The 19,562-nt window shown below is 44.0% G+C and overlaps 1 protein-coding gene across 3 annotated transcripts in view; it reads right to left on the reverse strand.

Moving 5' to 3' along the window:
• Positions 1–19,562, reverse strand: part of LOC143172282 (SET-binding protein-like) — a 260,552-nt gene that overhangs the window by 193,627 nt on the left and 47,363 nt on the right. For 2 of the 3 annotated variants that reach the window (XM_076361523.1, XM_076361522.1), the window contains exon 3: positions 16,283–16,366. The exons of the other annotated variant lie outside the window; for it this stretch is intronic. In XM_076361523.1, coding sequence (XP_076217638.1) covers positions 16,283–16,366 — 84 coding nt within the window. The remainder of the gene's footprint in view (positions 1–16,282; positions 16,367–19,562) is intronic. 3 annotated transcript variants of the gene reach the window in all.

The raw sequence follows: 19,562 nt of genomic DNA on the forward strand, positions 1-19,562 counted from the left end.
GAAGTGACAGGCAACCTCAACTATAAGTGAGGTCATCAGCTCCATCTAAACACTTTCTTTGAAATATATCTTGCAGGGGAATAAAAACAGGATGGCAAATGATTCAAGACTAAATACTCCGACATATCCTGCGGTACCCTTTGCACTCTCTTTTTGACTCCAGGAAAAGCCGGGAAGCTGAGTAGCAGCTCCATTTCCGTTCCCTTTTCACCTCCCCTCAAGAAGAGTGACTTTTAACCTTATTATTTATATTACCCTTGCATCTGCAATTAGGCACTGCACAAACACGCGATCAGAGGGAAGTACCTGCCCCAAGGAGCCCACAGATGGGCAGAGGCAGGGGAAGCATGTCACGAGGCAGAGCCGGGTGTATGGGCCAGCTCTCAGCTTGGTGACACTAAACCCCTCCTGAGGTGACACAGAGCAGCCATGCGCCCATCTCTCTACTGCCAGCAGCATCCGCCTGCGGTGGCAATCACCCATCTGGCTTCCCAGGCGATGGAGGTCAAGCACCGAGGGGGTAAGCCCATCCCCTGGCCGCGTCCCTTTCTGCTGGGTTGGATGCAATTAGCTGGAGTCGTTAGAGCTGCCTTCATACCTTCTAGAGCCATCACCCCTCCCATGAAGCCTATCCTGTGGATGATAGGCACGCTCCTTTCCATCAGGGTCTTACCAAGGCCAGCCAGCTCAACGGGGGCTCAGTATAATAAAGACCAAATCCAACTTGAGCAGTAGCTTTAAGATTTTTATTCGTATTTTTTTTGCCACTCCAGCCTTTTTTATCTCTCCTCCAATTTCTCCCTCTGTAGGCATCTATACTCTCCTGGCGGGGCCCACAGGCTGAAAACCTTTCATCCCTCTGCAGCTAGAAAGCAGCGAGATGTTTATTTTCTTCCTCTTTTCTCAGACTTAATGAAAGCTTTTAAACACAAATGGCTGGAGATTCACACCTCGCGCCCAGCGTATATCTGAATTCACTAAAAGCTCTTAGGTTTCCTGTCACCCGGTGAACATAAACAAAGCCCACAAACAACCACACCTCCCCTTGGAAACTATGGAAAAACAGAAAGAGCTAAACCCAGCACTGAAGACCTTTGGCTGACAGGTTGAATAACAAACACACGCGCGTGTACACACGCACGCACACACCTACCTTGCTCGCGAGTCAGTCCCTGCGCTGGAATGTGTAATACAAGCACAGCAGCTGCCTATACCACTAATCTAAGGAAAAGGTCAAAGAAAGGTATGTATTCAGCATTTGCTTTGAAATACTCTATAAGGAGAACGTGATGGGTTTTTTCCTTTCTGTTGTCTTTCCCATACTTCTCCATGGCCCTTTCACATTCATGTCACCAAGAGAAGCAAACAGGGTTGCCTCTGATATTAAAGATCACGTATATAGTCCTTTGAACTGGGTTGGGGTTTCTTTTTTTGAGCATTCAAGGATGAGGGAAGGTATGATTTGTTTTGGACAGGGAGCTGCTTAAATATTAAGCAGTGAAATGTAGTTGCAGCTGCTACTCGGGAAGGATAGTGGTGATCTTGAATGAGTAAGAGATGAACTTTTTGATGTTTTGAGGTCAAAAGCAACCTAATAATGGAATCGGGTGACAGGGAAAAAATTAGAAATCTTAAAATTGCATTCAAGGAAAAAATCTAGATTAGTGCTGTGCAGGGTAATCCTCTCTATGGACACTGCCTTACTCTTTGGGACAGCATTCATCAAAACCCAGGAGTATTCTCTGAAGGACACAACCCTCTAGCAATAATGCTGGAATGTGGCTTTTCCCTTGCTTAATTTCTTTACGAAAATGGAAAGAAAATAGTAATCTTTATAATTCACGTATTGATAGCAAAATGTTTAACATCTCAACCCTGAGAAGAAAAGAGCAAATTCACAGGAATTACTCTGAATTTGCCTTAAAAGGATTCCTTCTCCACCCTTATTATTATTAGTTTTTGGTGGTAGATTATTTTTCTAATAGGATTAACATTACCCTCTTGGCTTCTGTATAAATGGGTGAGTTCACCTTGCCATAAGCTGTTTCAGCTGGAACAGAGAAAAGAGGTTTCTCAAATCCTTGAAGGTTTTTTTTTTTTAAAAAAAAAAAGGTCTCCTGATGTGTTATTCTTCCCACAAATAGAGACATTCATATTGGCATCCCTCATGATGGAAACATTCTCGATAAAGGCTGTCCCAGGTCCAACCAGTTAAACTTCAAGGAAAAGGTCTTGGAAGAACTTAATGGTCTACAAAGCTCTTGCCTTGTTATTAAAAAAAAAAAAAAAAAAAAGCGCACGCTTGAGGCTCAGCACTGCCAAAAACTGCTCAGATGGGCTGGTTGGACCCCCACACACCCCCTTCATCATTTCTGCATGACAAACATGTCCCCCTTCTTTTCACCCCTGTCCTATTTTTGGGGTGATGCCTTTTCGTGACCCAACTCTACCAGAAAAAGGCTTCATTTCAGTGCCAAGAGAAATGTAGAAGAGTCCTTCAGGATGAAAGATAAGAAAAGCAACTTATTCCATCCAGCTAAAGAGCAGCTCTTCCAGGGGAGGCAGGCCATTTGCCATTTGGGTTCGCCGGGAGAGATGCCTCTATTCTTCTCCCATCCCTGCCTCCCAGTCCGTGAGCCAACGCGGGGCTGAAGAGGAGAGTCTACATTACACTCCAAACGCATTACTGCTCCCCGCGCATTGCTATAGGCCATCAGAATAAACCTGACAGTGCTTTGAAGTCTGTAAACCGATTCCTAGGTAACTGCTTAGAGTTTCTCCCCTCCCCGTGCCCCAAACAGCTTTTCATTTGATGTTCTGGTGCAGAGCTAATCTGAGAAAGGATCAGAAACTTGACGCTATTGACAGTAGTGACAGGAGTGTCTCAGTATGACAGCTGATTGAGCCTGTCTCGCATTTCACTGACAAACTCAATTGCTCCAGTAAATCGAGTGAAAGTCAATACAGGCAGCTCCTCCTTGGGCCCTGGGTGCGTCCCCCCTCCTCGAGCCCTCCTGGGGGCCCCTCGCCGCTGCCACCTCTTGTAGGACCCAGCTGAGAGCCCCATCCCTGTGTGCTATGGAGAAATGGACCTGCAGCTCACACGGGCTTCAAGGGCAGCAATGCAGTGTTCACCCTGCTGATGCAAAGCTTGGTTTATCTCACTTCTCCCCCTTCACCTTTTTCCTTTTTATTTTTTTAATAGAGACATCTCCTGGAAAATCAAGTTTCATCCTAAATCCTCAGCCCAGACTTATGCCGTAACAGCTGGGCAGCATCGGAGGTGCAGGAGTGCGGTGTCTGCATGGCCAGCCGACCCCAAGCAATGCCCATGTGGCAGTGCATGTTGGGGATAAGAAAAGGAAATACAGGTCTGTCTCTGCTGGCTTTCTCTGGTGTAAATCAGCAATAAAAGCTGTCTGCAGGGAAAAAAAATCTTATAAAGGTAAAAGAGGTGAGAGAAGAGGCTCAAGCCCGTTGCAGATGGCAACCTTGTGTTGGCAGTGAGTAACCAGGCAATTAAGTCAGTGACTTAACAAGCTTTTTCCATACTTTAATTGTGAAGCAAGGGTGTCTGTGGCTCCGAGCAAGCAAACCACAAAGCAGACTAAGCACCAGGCACGGGGGAACCTGAATTTGCGCAGAAAACGGCGCAGGGAGAAGGGCTCCATGGTGAGGAACATATGCAGGCTACTGTTTGCAAATGGAAATCAAATAGGTTGCCATTACCAATAATGAAGTGTGAGGTTGGCGTGGTTTCTGTCTCTCAGATTTCAGCACGGTTTATTTTTATAGAGGCAGCTTCCTCGTGCAAAGTGTTGGCAAACAGGCTGCTGGCAGGGAGGCAGGGAGGGGGGAGTGGGGAGGACGGGGCTTCTTGGGGAGGGCAGAGGAGCCTTTCCCACCTGCTGGGATGGAGCAGCGAGCGGTGGAGATGGAGCTCCAGGAGAGAAAAGTGAAATTTCATAGAGACAAATGGCTGAGCTATTAATCTTGTTGACGAGAGGAGTAAGGGAAGATGCAGGAGCAGAAGGAGGGGAAAGTAAAATGGTGCTGAGCAGGTATCAGGTGCTGAGAGGGCAAGGGTTAAAGACGGCAAGCTGAAAGATAGAGCCGTGCAAACGAAATAACAGGCTCTCTGCCATGTGGAGTCATAGGAACGAGTAATTACAGACACCCCTACCTAAACGTATTTCCCTGTCCCCAAATTCTTAGAGCACGCCCAGCTTTGCCTCCACTTACCCTACCCAGCAAACAGCTGAGGATACAAAAGCTACACTGTCCCGCCTGCCTTAAAAGAAATCAACTTAAACGTTACAACACCTCCACCCCAGCGTTACGCTCTGATGCCAGGATCAACACGTAGACGGGCTGCCCGCCCCGCTCCCACCGCTGCTCCCTGACAGCTCAACACCTCGGAGCCGAAGCATCCTGCAGGCTTCCCTCCCTCCCGGCTCTGTGCGGACACGTGTGCTCCCAACCAAATGACCTCATCTGGACCGGATTGAGCCTTCCAAGTCAAAATAAATACAGCATATTGGAACTGGCAGTGATTTTCAAAGGTTTAAGTTGGGTCCCTCTCAATTTTCACTCAGCACTTTATACATTTTGTCTGCTACAAAATGGGAGCATTTTATATTCCCAGCTCCGATACATATTTTATGAACCTTCAGAAAAGCTGCCTCCGATGCAGTTAATATTTTGGTTCCAAAGTTAACTGGTTAAAATGCATATTAATAGATTGGGCATGGAAAAAAAAGAAGAAAAAAAAAAAAGGCAGGTGAGAAATGCTTGGGGAAGAAAAATAGCAGCAATGTTTGGAATGGCTCTGCAGCCAAGACAGCAAACCTGGTCTTTTTTAATAGGACCACCCAAGTGAGCAAGACCATAAGCTCTTACTCACGTGTGCTATGTTCACTGCAGTGTAATTCAAAGTCCAGAGGGGAGTTAGAAAAAGTAATAGTGGGGTTTAATAAGGGCTTAGCAGATGAGAGAAAGTACTGGGTTCCCACCAAAGTTCATTCCCAAACTTGCCAGCAGAATACCACGTGATCTCAAGTCCAGTTCAATAAACACGGGAGCAGGGAGATGGTGCTGCTGGAACAAGCTGTCACTGCCTGGACTTGCCAGAAGTCAACCGTTGTTCACCAGCTTCTCCTGAATATACTGTTGTGGGATTTTTCTTGGAGGTGAGTAACACCACCTCCTCTAAACACATTCCTGACTTCCAAACCAAAAAAAAAAAACAAACCAACAAACCCAAAAATCTCTTCTGAAGGCTGCTTAACAGAATAGCATTTGAGCTTGTGGTATTTTCTTCAAAAAGCAGCCTATACAGGAAGCCTTCCTTATTTTAAAGTCATTAGTTAATTCAATACCAATCCTTTATGTGTTATGAATAGTTCAGCTGGGCTGGCTGAGTCAGGTCTAAGGTTCATTTCCAGGTCGTAATTAAAAATTTTGCTGGTGAGGAAACTGTATTTATGATGCTGTAAGTGCCAAGATAAGACAAACCAAGACGTAAGAAAGGAAAGAGAAGTTTAGAAAGTCACTTAAAATAGAAGTGGATGGAGATACAACAGATCACCCAACGATGGCAAAGCTGGGTTCTTAGATTACAGTCCCTATTGCTTTCTCCAGTCTAGCTGAAACAGTCCCATCAGCAAAAGCCTATCGTTAGATTTAGCGATGGCATCTCCAAGGACAGAGCAAGTCATGTGCAGGATTGGCTGTATCAGTGTCCTTTCTCCCTGGGATTACACTGTTTGTATCCTAACCTCTAGGAAAGAGGATGATTGATGTATAACAGCAGAGGAGGGAGGAGAGGGACAAATGGGAGAGGGAGAAAACAGCAAAATCTGGTGCCCAACATGAAACATTTAAGCCCTAAACTTCTGTGGGGATATGATCCTACCCTGCAGTGTTGTTATTTTTTTGCCACAGCATTAAAAAGAAGGACTTTTCCTGGTGTCACTGCAGGCCACAGAGGATAAATCCAAATGACAGGGCTTAAGTTATGAATATGGGGAATTAGAGATGAGAAGTAAAGCAGCTTATAATGACTCTCCCATTTGCTCTTTGGAATACAAGCTTCAGTATTGATTTTGAAATGCCCTGTCTTCATCCTAGCAGCTTCTCGAAAATGAAGCTTGAGAGTTTCTTCGCCTTGCAGCCTCTTCAGAATGATTTGATAATGATAAAAAGAGAATATAAAAGCTTTTGTAGGCTGTTATTCGTCAGGAATCATTCCCTTGTTTCCTAAGTACAACCACTGACCTCTAGGGAGGATGTTGAGAGAGATATTTCAATTGACTTCCTTATGAAGATAGCGGTGGTTCAACTCAGAGCCTCCATTCCCGACGCAGGCAGTGGAGGGAGGTATGGATGCCTCAACAACACGTCAGTCAGTCAGTCCTCTAAAGTCAAACCATAGGAGTGCCCTGCAAAAAGCCTATAACAACTCCAACCTTGCAACACCGGGGAACACAGCGTTCATGGAAAGAGGCTAGCACCTCCTTGTCATCCTGTTCACATGGATACTCAGGCAGGTCAGGACACTTACCCAAGTCTTGGCCCATAACACCTATAGACAACACAAGTATCCATATCCAAATGGAAACTTTTGCACCACCTCATCATCACACGTTTTCCCATGCCTACAACGTGACAAGGTAAAAGACCAAGCAGCCCAGGGCGTATTGAGGGCGTAGGGTTGGGAAAGTTAATTTTATAATCTTTTCTGACCTCAGCTTCGGGGTAAGGTAATCACATTTCCCACTCAGTTGCAAAATATTTTGAGCTCTTTTTAAAGGGCTTGACACCAACTACCAAAATAGTCATGATGAGCATCTTTGGTGGGACAAAACACAGGGCCTCATCACTCATAGCTTTTTCCTATTTACTCAGTCTCAATGTCGTGCAAATAGAGTCTAACCTGTTCCAGCAGTGGAGTGAAATAACTACTCTGTCAAATAACTTACATCCTTGAAGAGATAAGACTAAGAAGGAAAACTAAGGTGAAATAACTTGGCTAAGTTTGTAGAACAGATCAGCGTTGGAGAATGAGAGCCGATTTCCCGGCCGCCTACACCAATACTCAGCTGCTAGGCTGATCCTGCTGCCCTCCAAAAACAAACTCCACTACCTGAGGAAGGACAGTGAGGTTTCCTGCGGCTTTTCATTTTCCTCTCCAAATTTTTTCTCAACAAAAGAAAATCCATTAATATTCGATCATTCCTGCATGTAAGATGCAGTTGCTAAAATGGTTTTGCACTTAACAGCCTCCAGTTGTAGACTAAATTGATGACACTTAAAATGTGCCCATGAGCCATAGCAGAATGATCCCATTACAGCAGTGCCTTAGTAATGTTGTGTTAGTTAAGGTTATGTTGTCTGGTTTTGAGGGTTTATAACCCAGCTGTGAATATATTCTCCAGGCTGGAACCAGTTGCTGAGGGGATTTAGTCCTGCAGCGGATCGTATGGCTTTTTCTTTTATTTTTTTCCTACTTTATATCAGATTTTTGTCTGGTTCTTTTTAAGATACAACATAAAAAAAGAATAAAACATCCCTCTGTCAGGATGCTAGTAGGAGCCATGCTATATTTCAAGCTGGTGTTAACCTACCTCAGGCAAGGCCTACACCACGCTAATATCCAAGTACTCCCCAGTCTTTAACATGAAGGATATCCGTGCTGCTTTCACTTCTTTATAAAGAGAGCTGAGGTCTTGCGGGAATTAAATCACATGCCTGGTTGTGTAAGAAACCTGTGGCAGACTGAGGGACTGAACCAGCCTCTCTGAAGGGTGAGCTGACTCCATAGGCACTGAACCACTTCTCCTTCCACCTGCTATAAAGACTTTCAAACTATAGCTTGAATGATTTATCCCCTGCACAAGGGATTTTTTTCTTCTACAAAGACCACTTTGGTTACAGTTTTATTTGACAGAGTTTTCTGAGTGGTTTCCAGGAGGTAATGTTTTAAAAACTGATTTTGACCTATATAAGGAAACTTTAAACCCAATCTTAGACTGCTACTGTCTCTCACCAAACCAGACTCGTATGCACGAACAAGAAACTCACAAAGTGGGTTATAACAAAGAGTAAAAGGACATAAGGAACAAAGACTGTTTAGATGGAGCAATGCAAAAATGTTCCTATCAGCATGGTCAACCCAACAGCAGAACAGGCTCCCACGAGAAAATCAGGAAGAGTCATCGCCTGAGCTGCTGGAAAATTCAACTGAATACATTTTCCATGAATAACTAATGTCATGACTGAATATTTGCTGAATGCAGAACAACCATATTGGGTACAATTCCAGACAGACGACCTGCTGAGATTTAGGATCTGAATTTCATCTTGTCTTGACATTGACTCTGGTACAATGTGAGTAAAAGGAGGGTGCAAACTGCCACCATTCTGCTTAGGTAGCATTTTGCACCCATGCTGAGATAGGCGTGAAGTGCTCCACAAAGTTGCAAGCACAACACTCCAACCAACGAGCGGGTCCTTCTCTCCATCTGCCATCCTCCACAAAGCCTCTGCACTTTCCTTGCACCTCACTGCTCTCAGCAGCTCTGAGCAGGGCCGTTCAGTTTTCATGAACCTCAGAGTAGATGGGATCTGGATTCATGTGGCATCTGTCATCTAAAAGGTGGCTGACTGATACTGACCCTGCCATGGTGTCTTCACACATTGGCACCTGCTAAGGGGAAATGGGAACAAGACAGAGTGGGAAAGGCAGAAAAGGCAGCCAGAATGCCAGAGAGCGACGGGGAAAGATGGTCCTTACTATATCAGTCAAATGGACAAGTCCAAATCTTCACCTATGCCTTTTCCTCATTCACCTGCATGTTGTCCCTGCCCTGGTTGAGTCTTCTCGCAGCAGGTAAGCTGCTGATGTGGAGGGCATGGGACTGCCTGGAGCACCTCAGCAGTGCGGCTTCTCTCTTCCGACTCTTTCCCTCTCTGCCCGTGTAGAGAGATCAGTGAAAACAACAAAACAGTTATTAATGCTCCCTGGGATTGCAGAGCCTGAAATGACATGAGGCAGCATTTTCTTTGGCTGCTTTAGTTCTCTTTTAGCATGCTACTGCGTGTTTGCCTTTGAGGAGTATAAATGACCCTTTCAAATTCAGGCTTTGAGGCTGACGATGACAATTGATAGCACTAATTTTTTCATCTGTGAAGCACTTTTCATTCAGAGGGCTCTCAGATTGCTTTTCAAAACCGTATAGCTTCCCTTCATCCACCACCTACCTCCAAGGCGGTACAAAGGACCCATCAATGCAAGGTGGCAGTACACAGTAATTTAGGGCAGGAAGTGAAGAGTAACGTGTCCCACTGAAGGCACAGGGTCAAGTCAAGTTGGCAGAACACATATCCTGAATGAGAGCCTGGACAAAACATCATCGCGAGGCCTCGCACGCTCCAACTCAGGAGGGAAAGTGCCATGGGATCATCACTCACTAGAAAAGGTCAGAGCCCTAAGTTTTACATCTTGAACAGGGGCAGGGCACTGTGTTAAAGCACGCATTCAGAACTGCCTCAAAAGAAGAAAAAAAAAAAAAAAAAGCAATTTGCTGACTGCCATTTCCAAAGCCTTTCCTGCAAAAAAGGGCACTATGAGTTTTTTGGTCCCCCCCTTCAAGTAGAAAGGAAAGGCTCTATTGAACTTCAGTCTACACTGTGCTACACTTTACAGGAAGCCCAACCCATTTTGAAATGATTATGAACTGTAAGAGGAGACCACAAGGTGGGAAACTCTTGAAGTGAGTACAAGACTATTCATAAAATGAGTGAGAAAAGGAAATAGGTGATTATAAAAGGTCATTAGAAATGTCAGCTTACCAATGGCATTGTATGAACGGAGGTGTAACCCACTGCAACACAAACCTATTACAGCTGAACTTGCAAAGGACACCCATAACCTCAATGTCTTTTGTTCGGAGGCTTACATTTAGGAAGTTTCTTTCATAACATCATCCCTCCAAAACTTACATAAATCCAAAGAATGGGGACTTATCCACCCAACTTCCACTTCACAACTGCTTCAATTCCACACAACAGATGAATGAAACCAAAAAACTTTCCCAGCCACCAGGAACACAGATGCTTAGCACCAGATTCAGCAATTACCAAAGCACAACTGCTGTATGAATTTGGGAGGTCCAGAGAAAAGGCAGCTGGTGAGTCTCTCATTCAAATACCTCTTGTCCCCAGTCAGATCCCATTGAGAGGAAGAGATTTCCAGCTTTTAAAAAAGTTTTCTGAGATTAAATTTTCTACAGCATTTTCGTTCACCAAGTGGAACTGTTTCCCCCTACAGCACCACCAGCAGCAAGAAATTTGTGGTGGATGAATGGAAAAGCAAAGGTCGTCCACCTTGCTGAGACCAAGACTCATATCATGGGGGGAAAAACACTCTGATCTGGCAGCAGGAACAAGATGCAGAAGTATTATATGAGTGAGTATTTTGGAAAGTAAAAGATTAATTGGTGGGATGAGCATAATGACAGAGCTACAAGGTTTGCTTTTAACAGGTACCAGTGCCAGAAGGGATGTGTTTATCGGTGGTGCTATATGTAAAAGTTCCCTGAGATCTCAAAGGACTGGGTGATCTAGGACAGTTTCCTATAGTCCCATGTTCCTTGTGTGATCACCTAGCCTGCTTTATTCAATCAACAAAATATTTTTAAGGGTGCTTTACTGCCCAGACACCTCAGACATTCAACATCCTCTCTCTTTGTATTTTACTTCTTGTTTTAGCTTTTTATAACCTGTGCAGAATCCAATGGTTTTTCAAGCAGAGATTCAAACTCTGCCATAAACTCAGAGCAGGAGACGGTGGACAGCATACCTTCACTCCTCCAATTCTCTCCTCCTGCTTCATTCCACCCATGTATTTCCAAGTTAGCCGATGCCTTCATTTTTTTTTATTACTCTTGTTTCTTTTAGCAGAGAGAAACATTAACCGTGGAGGTGTGATCCAGACTTGCTCAGATGGAGTGCGGGAGCCTTTGCACTCCCTCACTTCGTGCTTCAGTGCATTTTTTGCTGACAAGTGGAAGAATGCAAGGGAGAGCCAGCAAAACTAAGGCAGATTCTCCGAAACCTGGTCTCAACCCTCTGCTACACCCTCAACAGATATTGCAGCTCTGGCTGCCAAAGGAACTTAGCTCCAACACAGTTCAGGCCAGGCCAGTTAGCTATTTAAAGAGGTCGGTTTATTTATATACTTTTTACCCTCCTTCCCTCCCCTCCAAACTCCCCCCCTGTTTTTTAAGACGGGAAATTACCAGTAGCCCTAAGCATGTAAAATTTGACAGCGGTTTACCAGATAATTTGTATTGGGCCCTTTGTCTTTGCTGGTACTTTTATTCTTCAGTAAATTCCTTCAACCATTAAACAATGTTACTCCCACAACAACTTTGGCAGAGATCAAAAGAGCGTGGCAGGTTTACTCCAAGTTTCTACTGCTTCCAGGTATCGAAGAGCTAGATGGAGACAAAGGGTGTTTTTCTTTCCTTTGCTCTCTTCTAAAGGGTTGTGTCTTGGATTTCCATACAGTCAATGAAAACACTTTAAAACGTAGTTAAGGTGGATTTTGGGGGCTGGGGGGTGGGGTGGGGAGATTGGTTTCAATCCAGTACCTAAGTCATTGTGCTTTTGCTGAAATAATGATGACTTCCATTGATAGCACTGCCTCACCTTCTTAAAAAGAACCTGTAGTGCTAGGAAAACCAGAATAATTATGAATTAAAGTACTGTCTACTCTCAGCAGATTTCTGGTGACACAAGTGGTAAGGAGATATATTTTGAGAGAGAGAGATACGTATATATATACAGGCCTGCAATCCCCAGCCCCGTGACCTGGAAAGAGAAGCTGGACACCTCACAACTTTCTGCACGAGGTGAAGAGTGCTGCACGCCTCGCCTCAACAGTGCAGTGTTTCTTCAAGGAATCCAGAAATCCTCAAAAAGGTGGTTATTTTGTGGTCTACTTGGGACAACTGGAGTCCCAGAGAGCTAAGCCCACCCGCAGTCTCATCAGCTGTTGAAACCTGCTACAACCACTAGATTAGACCTTAAAATCTTATCCTTGCAAAGACTGCACGTGCATTAGGTTATACTGGGATCTACCTAAGTTTAAAAAAAAAAAAAATCAAGCGGACAAATAAGAAAGCATCAAGGAGACTATTTCATCCCCAACACTGAATTCAACCTTTGGAAAGAAGAAAACTCTCAGGAGGCTTCAGGGGAAAAGAGGACACTTAGATGAGGCCGAAGAAGCCCACAGGGGAAGCTGCCTATTTCATTTCTGGAACGTGGACCATGTGCGTCTATTTTTAATTTTGAACCAAGTTCCTCTGCCTCCTGCCAGAAGTCCTGAGCCCTGTGCCGGTGCAACGAGAGCAGCGGCCCAGCCATCCCCTAATAGCTATTACTTCTCAATAAAGAGCAGCACTTAGGCAAGGGATGAGGTTACTGTCGGAGGGTTCATGATTAATAATGATTAATCTGATCCTTGCCAACATGAACTGGATCCACCATTCACTAAATAATTACTCTGCAGCATGGATACCGTTTCCAGAGGAGGCATACATTTGTCATATTAAAACCAAAAACAAACACACGGAAGGACAGGAGGATCTGACTTCTCAGTAACACTTGAGCTCACACGAGCCACCAGAAAAGTTAAGCAAAGAGAAAAAAGAAAAAAATCAAAGGGTAAGAACAGTTAAACATTGATGAGCCACCTACCTTTTGGGAGAAGCAGCGGAAAACAAATAAAACTAAACCCTGAGAAGGCAGAGCTGCATGTGCTGAGAATATGGAGCGCTCTGCTACTTCGGGTTCTCAACCTTATGCATGCCTCTAATATGCACATTATTTGTCCACCCACACAATTTCCCCCTGTTTTTAAATGACATTTTGCTTTCCTCAGAAAGTACACAAATGAAGTCACTCCCCAGGAACCATCTTTCTGGCTTTATGTTAATATACCACTTAGCACAAGGAAATCCTAGTCCAGGATTGCCATTCTTATCCAACAACGCACTTCAAATAATAAGCAACAGTATAATAATTTATGGGGAGGCATAAATTTCTGGGAAACTAATAACCACTCTGAAAAGCATATATGAACCTTACAATTACAGTAGGATGTTTGTAGTGCAGAGACTTGGTTCTGGGCCTTGGAGCACGGATGAATTGCACTCCCACAAAGCACACAAGCAACTGGCAACGGTGCCAATGGCAGCCAAGGACACAGGGGTTTTGCTGCCAAGAGGTGGCCCTATTTCGGGACTCCTCTCAGTCATCCTGCTTCACTGACCCAAAGCTTCATCAAGACCATCCATGGAGGATAGGACTCTAGTTCTTCAGTGTGCTCAGCTGTATTTCCTTTGAGGTTTTCAAAGCTTTTGTGGGATTTATATTGCACTGCTTAGCCTTCCACCTCATCTTGTAGGGTTTGATTTGGACTGGGAGGCCACACAATGTAGACCACCAGTCCCTCTCCTGCTCTGGTGCAAAGCCAACATGAAGGTTGGGTTCCTTGTGAGTATTATGAAATCCCAGCCCCATGTGAGCCTATTTGGACTTCTGCCCTCGACAGTGACGGGGCCAGGATTTACACACTGGTGACTTGCACCATGGAAAATACCATGCAGATAGGTGCCTTTGGATGTCAGACTCAGAGAAGCAGATTTCAGGTCAAGGAGGTTAAGGTACCTTCTCTTCTAGAGGCATACTGGAGAAATGCCAGTAAATTAAATCCTCAGCAATGGGGTAGTGGCTTGGTTCAGCTGGGGATTTTCACTGGTGGGGCAGTGTGTCTAGGACTTTCTGCAAGTTTCCAAATTGACTTGAAAGAATGAAAAAAATTAAAATCTTTGCAAAGCATCACCTGTCACAAAAATTCAGCCAAAATGTAGCTGGTTAGTCCCAAACTTTTAAATAGTTAATGGTATAAAACCCACATACCTATTTATGTGTACTTTCATGAAAATGAAAACTAAGTTGCATTTTCACACAACTTTACAGAGGCATCACAGGAAAAAACAAAGCAAGACTGAAAAAAGAAAAAGCCCCCAACAATGATGAAGGTAAATCTTTAAAATCTGAGACAGGGCATGGGAGGAGGGGGTAAAGCTCAGCAAACAAAACTAAATCCAGTGCAGTATTTTTCCCGTTCACAAAGTGAAACAAGCTGTTCCTAAAATAATGCTTCCTTGGTTTTCTGGCAATTAGTGTCCTGAAGGATTAGCCTACAATCGTCGGCAAGTGTTTGCCTTTCCCAGCCGATGTCACCATAGAAGTCTGTGTTTATCTACAAGGCCCAGGGGATAATTTATAAGCTGAGCTGAGGTCCTGCATTCACAGACAAATGTTCCACGCTGCCACCCACCCTCCTGTACTAGTTTCCTCCCCATCCACCTCCTGTCCCCTGAAATACTGACAGGACCCTGTGAGGGGCACGACGAATGAGCTTTACAACCTCTGGAGCAAGTACTTGCCCAATAGTTCATGCTGATGCAGCAGAAAAAGTTACTGAGATGGTCAATACATCACTAGATATCAAAAATTAGATTTCAGAAAGTAACCAAACGTAAAGAATAATTTATCAATGTCCCAGAAAACATAAAAAAGAATGGGATTTTTTTCCCTCTAAAAACTATTGCCTACTCTATAATTAAAGTACTGCCATTCAATGAGTTTTAGGTCCAACACTCAGGGTTTGTGAGAGATGGCATTTTGTAAAACCTCTCTGCAATCAAGATGTTCCCATTTCTTTTTTAATCTCTACTACAAGTGGTCTGACCCTGCTCTAGTCCTGTTGTAAATCAAGAGTGATTCAACCAGAGTACATCAAAATACAAAAGACTAAAATTTTACAAATTTTGTGTTTCGTTTCTAAATTAATTTTCTCCTGGTGTGTTAGAACCTCAACATGAGAAAATTAATCTTCTATTTGAGAGAATGGGAAGATATTCTTTAAAGAAAAGTAATATGAATTCTTGTCTCGATGGTGAATTGATAGTACAGCTCATGACAATGAATTTGTTATTTTGAAAATACTAATTAAAGAAAAAAACCCAACATCAGTGAAGGACTCAATCCTACAAAGCATTTATAAATGTGACCAACATTCCTCATAACAGAGCCCACCGCAGGATAGAAAGATCTGTTGTCAGATCTTTTCAGACATTAACAAAACAAGGCTCAGAGACATCGTTACTAATTAGGGTTGATGAACATGCATGTTGAAAATGAAAAACATTTTTCCTCCTGAGAATTCATCTCTTTTCCCATCAGTAAATTATCAGGAGTTCCTGGAGCTTTGCGGACATTGAATCTCCTTCGGGTCTATACCTGGTCACAGGTTGTTCACAAGGTACATTAAAGAGCAAAGTTATTTGATATTTGAGATCAACTGCTTCACTCTACCACATTTAACATTGGATGACCCAATATTTATAACACGTTTCTGCTCAAAACAAATTTTGTTCCATCTTTGGAACGAATGATCTCAGGATTTGAACTTCTCTTTAGCTACAACGCCAGAAGGCCATAATAGCTGAAAATTTTGACAGGGACAAACTCGGCTGGTCTGAATAAGTGCAAAATGGTAGGAGGTAGGAAAAGACCACCAGCTGGCTGTCGTTCAGAGCGCAGTCCACCTCGCTTGCAATTACTGAACCCTAGAAGTGGTCCCACTGACGTCAGTTTGACCAATTTTAGAATAAGGGGCCATTCATTCCAAGTAATGAATATTGAAACCTGGCCATCGGTTTGTGAACAAGTTTTTACATGTCTATCATGGGGAACCTCAGTAAAGAATGTTCTTGTTATGGTGTCACTTCAGAACAAAAGCATGCAACGAATGGCACGTTTCTCTGTAACTATCGCCCATCCAGGCAGCTACAGTACGAGACCAAAGGTTGCATGCATTTAGCCGGCAAGGAAGTGCAATATTCTTTAAGAAAGACATTGCCTGGAGTGGATTTTTATAAAGGAACAGAATTCATGAATAAATAAACCAGATGGGAATAAGTCAGGCTAGGGCATTAACAGCTCCTACTGCAATGAATCGCTGATCTTGCTCGAGGGTTTTTCTACGAATAACAAATACAAAAACATTAACGCTGTATCATTTTCAGCCACACCAAAGATTCTGTTTGTGTCCAGGAACCCCGATATGCAACAGCACAGTTCAAATCAATCGGGTGTTAACACATTCTTTTATTTCCACCAGTTAAGGTACATATTGACTGACCTGATCTGAGTCTTTCACTTGAGCATTTTTCCCTTTTCTGCAACCACAACTCATGAGCAGTTTTGCATCTCCAATGACTTTTCCCTACAAGAGACAAGGCAAGAAAAACATCAGCACAATCTGAACCACCAAAGACCAAGAGGCTTGTATTTATGACCAGAAGCAGGGGAAGAAAGGGCATTAGGGAAGCCTGTGGACTCATCCTGCATTGCTGGGAGATACCCTTCCACAGAGGGGTAGCTCCCAAACTGCCAGGGAGACTTCCCCAAAGGCCAAATATCACAGAATCAGGGATGTCACATGGACAGGAGCAGAAGGAAAGCAAGGTGGGCAGAAAAACACAGTGGGAATTCGGGCAAGCCAAACTGAAAAGGAACAGGTTATTTTAACCCAATGTTTTCATACACATACATGAACAAGAACAAGTCTACCACACTCAGGGAGTACAATTACCAAACTGGAGTGACTTGAGGTAAAGCTCATACACCAGCATTTCTGTTCACCATTACCAAGTTAGTGCTTACTTGCTTCTAGTGTAGCTAGATTTGGTGAAACAAAGTCTACAGGTGTGAGTTGTCCACATTTGGACAACTGATCCATATAACCACTGCCAAGTCCTTGCCAGGGATTCAACAGCCCACCCTCACTCAGTACTGGAGTTTGCTCACGCAGACCCTGCAGCATCGATAACACGCTAGGGCCAACAGAGATTTCCAGAGAAACAGGGTCATCTCTCCCTCCTTTTGCCTACAGCAACAGTTTGGGAAATAAGCTGAGCTCAACCACCTTCTTTTCATTGACAACCCATCAAGTTGGCTGAACGTGATCCGAGCAGCAAGGTCCCTCACGTTAACCTGATTCTTTTCCGGGAATTATTTGAGTCGCTTTGGATCTTCACCAAAGCATTTTTGGAGCTTATCAGACCTGGGCGTCTTGATAAATCACCATGGCAGAAAGGGGCTGGGATTCCAGGTTTGGTCAAAATGCTCCTTGAGCTCAAACAGTAACACAGCTGACTGAGTCCCCACAAACCCATCACAATTACTTGCTTTCCCATAGACACACACACACAGACATTGCCTTTTTTCAGACTTTTACTGTCCGCAGCTGAAAAATAAACACTCTCAGCATCTGCTGGGCAACAGAGGGAGAATCTGCTCGCGTGCATCCATGGAGAGTCATGAGATTTCAGCTGGATGAATTTATATGGAAAAGGAAACCTCAACATTAAAGCAGTTAATGAGTTTAGCCAAGTGGAAGCGCTCTGCCCTAAATGATGAGGAAGGGAAAGGGCACGATTAAAAGGAATTGCAGCCATTGCTCAATGTCAGGGCACAGCAGAGAGATGACCCTTGGTGGCAGGAATTATAAACAGGCAGATAAACTTCTGGTCACCTCGGGAGAGCCTGCAACCTACCAGGTGTGGTGAGGTCTCTTACTTGGTGACCCCAGCATCTCATAAGTCCCAGCAAGGTCAGATAATGTGCAAGAATTATCTTTTCTCCTCTTTCCAAAAGAGACGCTGGAAAAAAAAAAAGACGCTGAAAAGGCTGTACCTATACCTGATACCTAACCAAAACGCTCAATGTTTGGGCTGCTGATTGCAACCTGTCAAACTTCAAGGTTTTCACGGGACTACTTGCAACTGCCATCCTTTGCCTGCAACTCCCATCTATCAAAGGTATTTTGCTCTTGCCCCATTACTACAGTCCTTCAGCAATTAGTCTGTAATCTCTTAAATTCTAAAACTGTTCCCCAGAAAGACGTGACTAAGCTAAATTTAAAGCAATTGCATTAAGTTATTACGTCAGAGATAGGAAACTGAGGCACAAAGACTTATTTGTCTAACCGAAGGAGACTTTTTAGACACCCCAGAGTATCTGATACAAGTTAGAGATAAAAAAAGGACCTAAGGGAGTCCCACATATTTCCTAACAGGCAGCTGATGGACAGCCAGGATACCTTAAGGTACCTATAGCAGCAACATACACCGGTGTTTAGGAAACTGGATCCATACGTGACTTGCTGATGGTCAACTTGTCCCAGTATCCACTGCAAAGTCATTATGTTGAAAAAGTTACTCCAGCCCTTTTTACACCACAAACCAAGGAAAAACTCCCATTTTTAGACCCTTCTCTGGCTTCTAGGACATACTGTCATGCAGCCTGAGCTCCTGGCAAACCATGGCCATGTTCTCCTGTCTGGCTGGAAGTATCACCAGCTTTATTTAACAGAGAGAAATTGCAAGGTGTTGCCCATAATCACCTGGAAAATCAAGAGCAGAGGGGAAATATGAATCCAAAACTTGATAGTTTTTTCTTTTTCCCTGACAGTACAAGAATTTCCCTTCCCTAAAAAGGCAAACGAAAGCCATGCACTGGATGAATAATCCCATCTCTTTTCCAACTGCAGATGCACCTCTCCTAATGTGCATTGCCTGAATTAGCTACTACCTCCACCTTTTTTTAGAAAGCCTACTCTGAGCAGATGCTTAATTTGGGGATAGGTGTCTAACATTAGGCAGCTAAGTTGAAAGGCAAAAAAAAAAAAAAAAGCATATGGGCAACATTTGCAGCCAGTCGCAACTCCGTTCAAGAGCAGATGGAGGCCTTGTCATTCAGGGGTTTCCTCACATACACCAAGCAGTTCAGTGGGGATAGGGAAAGGGGCTTCTGTTTGGATGCTTCTGTCTGGAACCAGATTAGAAGAAAGCACGCTTTTCCGCAGCACACGCCTTGTGTTACATTAAACATGCATATGCAACTTCAGCTTTTATTCAGCGATCTGAAACAGAGCCCTCCAGGGTGCTAAGGGTCAGTGAGTTTTTGTTTGTTTATCTGTATGTTATTTTGCAGTTTCTAGTGCCCAAGGAGTTTGTTAAGAAATTAAAACACCTCGCTGGGGCTATCCTGCTGTGGTTGTTGCCCCCTAATATATCCCTCCCTCCTCCATCCAGCAGTGCCAGATGCTTGCAGGGGAGGGAGAGAAAAACACTGCAGAGAGAGGAGCCTCATCTCACTGAGTACTAGAGATGTTTGGACCTAATTTATGGAGCATCATTTCCATGTTACGTGGCCTTTTAATAACAGGACTGGGGAGGAGCACAGTGGTCTTGAAAGCTCACGGATGTATTGCTACTAAATGCTCTTGTGCCGCCTGCTCTTGATGTGATGCTCTGGTTTAGAAGTAGGTAGGCACAAGCATTTCCAACAGAGGAGCTTGCTTTGCCTTCTACTGGCTCCCACCCATCGTCAGACATCCCCCTTCCCAAGGCAAAGAG

This window comes from Aptenodytes patagonicus, chromosome W, assembly GCF_965638725.1.
Source record: "Aptenodytes patagonicus chromosome W, bAptPat1.pri.cur, whole genome shotgun sequence".
Taxonomy (NCBI): Eukaryota; Metazoa; Chordata; class Aves; order Sphenisciformes; family Spheniscidae; genus Aptenodytes; species Aptenodytes patagonicus.